The sequence below is a fragment of the Penaeus japonicus genome, unplaced genomic scaffold, assembly GCF_977035675.1.
Source record: "Penaeus japonicus unplaced genomic scaffold, GWHDUDI00000001_assembly GWHDUDI00000026, whole genome shotgun sequence".
Lineage (NCBI taxonomy): Eukaryota > Metazoa > Arthropoda > Malacostraca > Decapoda > Penaeidae > Penaeus > Penaeus japonicus.
This window is the reverse complement of record NW_028234428.1, coordinates 21,309,988-21,312,487: the sequence shown is the minus strand read 5'-3', so window position 1 is coordinate 21,312,487 and position 2,500 is coordinate 21,309,988. Positions and strand designations below refer to the sequence as shown.

Here is a 2,500-nt window from a genome sequence, read left to right as displayed (position 1 = left end):
CTCTCTCTCTCACTTTCTGTCTATGTGTGTGTGTGTGTATGTGTGTTCGTCAGTCTATCTATCTATTCTTTTTCTGTATCCTTTCCTTTTATTCACCCTCTTCATTATTTCCCTTTCTTCCATATCATTTAAGTGTTTTCAATTAAAAAAGTATGAATAAGACATAAGCAATATTGATCAATCAGATATGACTAAAAGCAAATAATTAAAAATAAAAGCAAGAAATGGAAATAAATGTATAAATCAGTAAACGAATAAACCGTATATCAATTGGACTTCATAAATCAAAGCATTCCCGTCTTCTGCTCTCTGTCGTGTACATATCACTAATGCTCTCTGTCCCCTTAGGTGTGGTTGATTATCTTGGTGAGTGTGGTTGTTGTAGGCCCTGTCATGTGGTTTATGGTCAACTTCTCGAACCAGCTGCCCATCTTGTATCCTTACGACATGGACTCAAACCCTCAGCCTCTCTTTAATTATATGTGGGGATGTGCCTTCTCGCTCACATCTCAAGGTAAACTTTAATTCGTTTCGTGTTTTGATATCAAAGGGAATTCGATTACAGGAACTACCCCTTAACTTGTGATGTATTAATTTTCTTAAAGCGAAAGAAAACGTTTTCAGATTTATCTATAGGGATAACTTGTTCAAATATTATACTCTTCTGCGCAGGTTCCAGTCTCCGCCACACAGAACCAGCACGATTGCTCCATGCTATGTGGTGGTGTTATTGCCTTATTGTTGTGTACACATACACCGGTTCCCTCATCGCCTTCCTCACCGTGCCCCGCCTGACCAGTCTCATTAACTCTTTAGAGGAGTTAGCTAATCAAAGGGAAGTCCTCTGGACCTACAGAGCAAAGACGGCTCACGACAGTCTTTTCTCAGTAAGTTGATCGAAATATGGAATAGAAAAAAAAAACTTAGAACCTTAAAACTGCCATCACTTCTAACTACCCCCCCCCCCTCCCTGCTTCCTTCAGACCGCCCCTTCAGGCAGCGTTTACAACAAGATCGGCCAGCTGATCAGGGAGCAGCCCGACCTGCTCGTCACAACGAACGATGAGGGAGTGAAGGCCGTGCTCAAGGGCGACATGGCTTTTATCAAGGTCAGTGAACAGGTTGGGTGAGATTACATACATATATATACATACATACACAAATAAGGACACACACACGCACACACGCACACACACACACACATATGTATGCATGTATGTATATACATATATATATACATGCATACATATATATATATATATATATATATATATATATATATATATATATATATATATATATATACATATATACATACATACATATATATATATATATATATATATATATATATATATATATATATATATATATATTATATATATGTATGTATGATTATATATATATATATATATATATATATATATATATATATATATATATATATATATATATATATATATATATATCCTCCTTTTCCTTTTCTTGTTTGGTTCTCTCTCTCTCCTTTTACTTCCGTTTTCTTCTTCTTTATTCCTTAATCCTTAATACACACGCTTATATCAGCGCCAGACCCCGATCACAGCTGGCCCTTCCTTCCCCAGGAGAAGTCGTGGCTGGACTTCCAGATGGAGCTGGACTACATTCGGACGGGCGAATGCCGCCTCGCGCAGGTCAATCAGCTGTTCTTTAGCGCTGGCTTTGGCTGGGTGCTGGAGGAGGAGTCGGCTTACCTTCAGCTCTTTAATATCGAGTAAGTGACACGCAGGCAGGCGCATGAACACACAGACACAGATGCACAGACGCACAGACACGCACAGACGCACAGACACACACACACGTACAGACACACACACACAGACACACACAGACACACACACACACACACACACACACACACAGACACACACGGACACACACACACACACACACAGAGGGAGAGAAAGATACAGCATATGTGGCATGTCAGGTGATAATGCTTCATGCAGCTTGAAGGTAAGCTGGTAGGTCTGTGTATATGTTGACTCGTAGGACTTTCTCAATCATAAATTTACTAAGCTGACATGCGATAAATACCTTAATAATCACGATCAAATCTGACCTTCGCTTCTTGACCTTTGACCTGTTGAGCCTTTCTCCTCATCCTTCGTCACTTCCAGGATCCTAAGGATGGCCCAAAGTGGCTTGTTCTCCATCTGGCGGCAGCAGTACTGGCCCAAACCCAACGAGTGCACTGCCGGAGGAGGCAAGGCGTCGGGGCCCAAACCTCTCAAGATTAAGAACTTTTTGGGCCATTTCTTCGTGCTGGGCGTGGGCCTGAGCACCGCCATCTTGGCCTATGTCTTGGAGAGGGTCTATTACTCGTACGTGGGCGGGGCGGAGGCCATGGGCTTTGAAGGTGAGGTTTAGAGGGTTGGGGGAGGGGGTGGAGGAGAGGGAGGGGTGGAGGAGGGGGAAAGAAGGGCGGGATGGAGGGCGGGGGAAGGGTAAGGAGAGGGGG

The 2,500-nt window shown here is 42.5% G+C and overlaps 1 protein-coding gene across 1 annotated transcript in view; it reads left to right on the top strand.

The window, feature by feature from the left end:
* Window positions 1–2,500, top strand: part of LOC122253074 (glutamate receptor ionotropic, kainate 2) — a 24,352-nt gene that overhangs the window by 21,141 nt on the left and 711 nt on the right. The window contains exons 9-13 of the mRNA XM_086552376.1: window positions 349–514; window positions 673–887; window positions 984–1,109; window positions 1,605–1,753; window positions 2,160–2,398. Coding sequence (XP_086408502.1) covers window positions 349–514; window positions 673–887; window positions 984–1,109; window positions 1,605–1,753; window positions 2,160–2,398 — 895 coding nt within the window. The remainder of the gene's footprint in view (window positions 1–348; window positions 515–672; window positions 888–983; window positions 1,110–1,604; window positions 1,754–2,159; window positions 2,399–2,500) is intronic.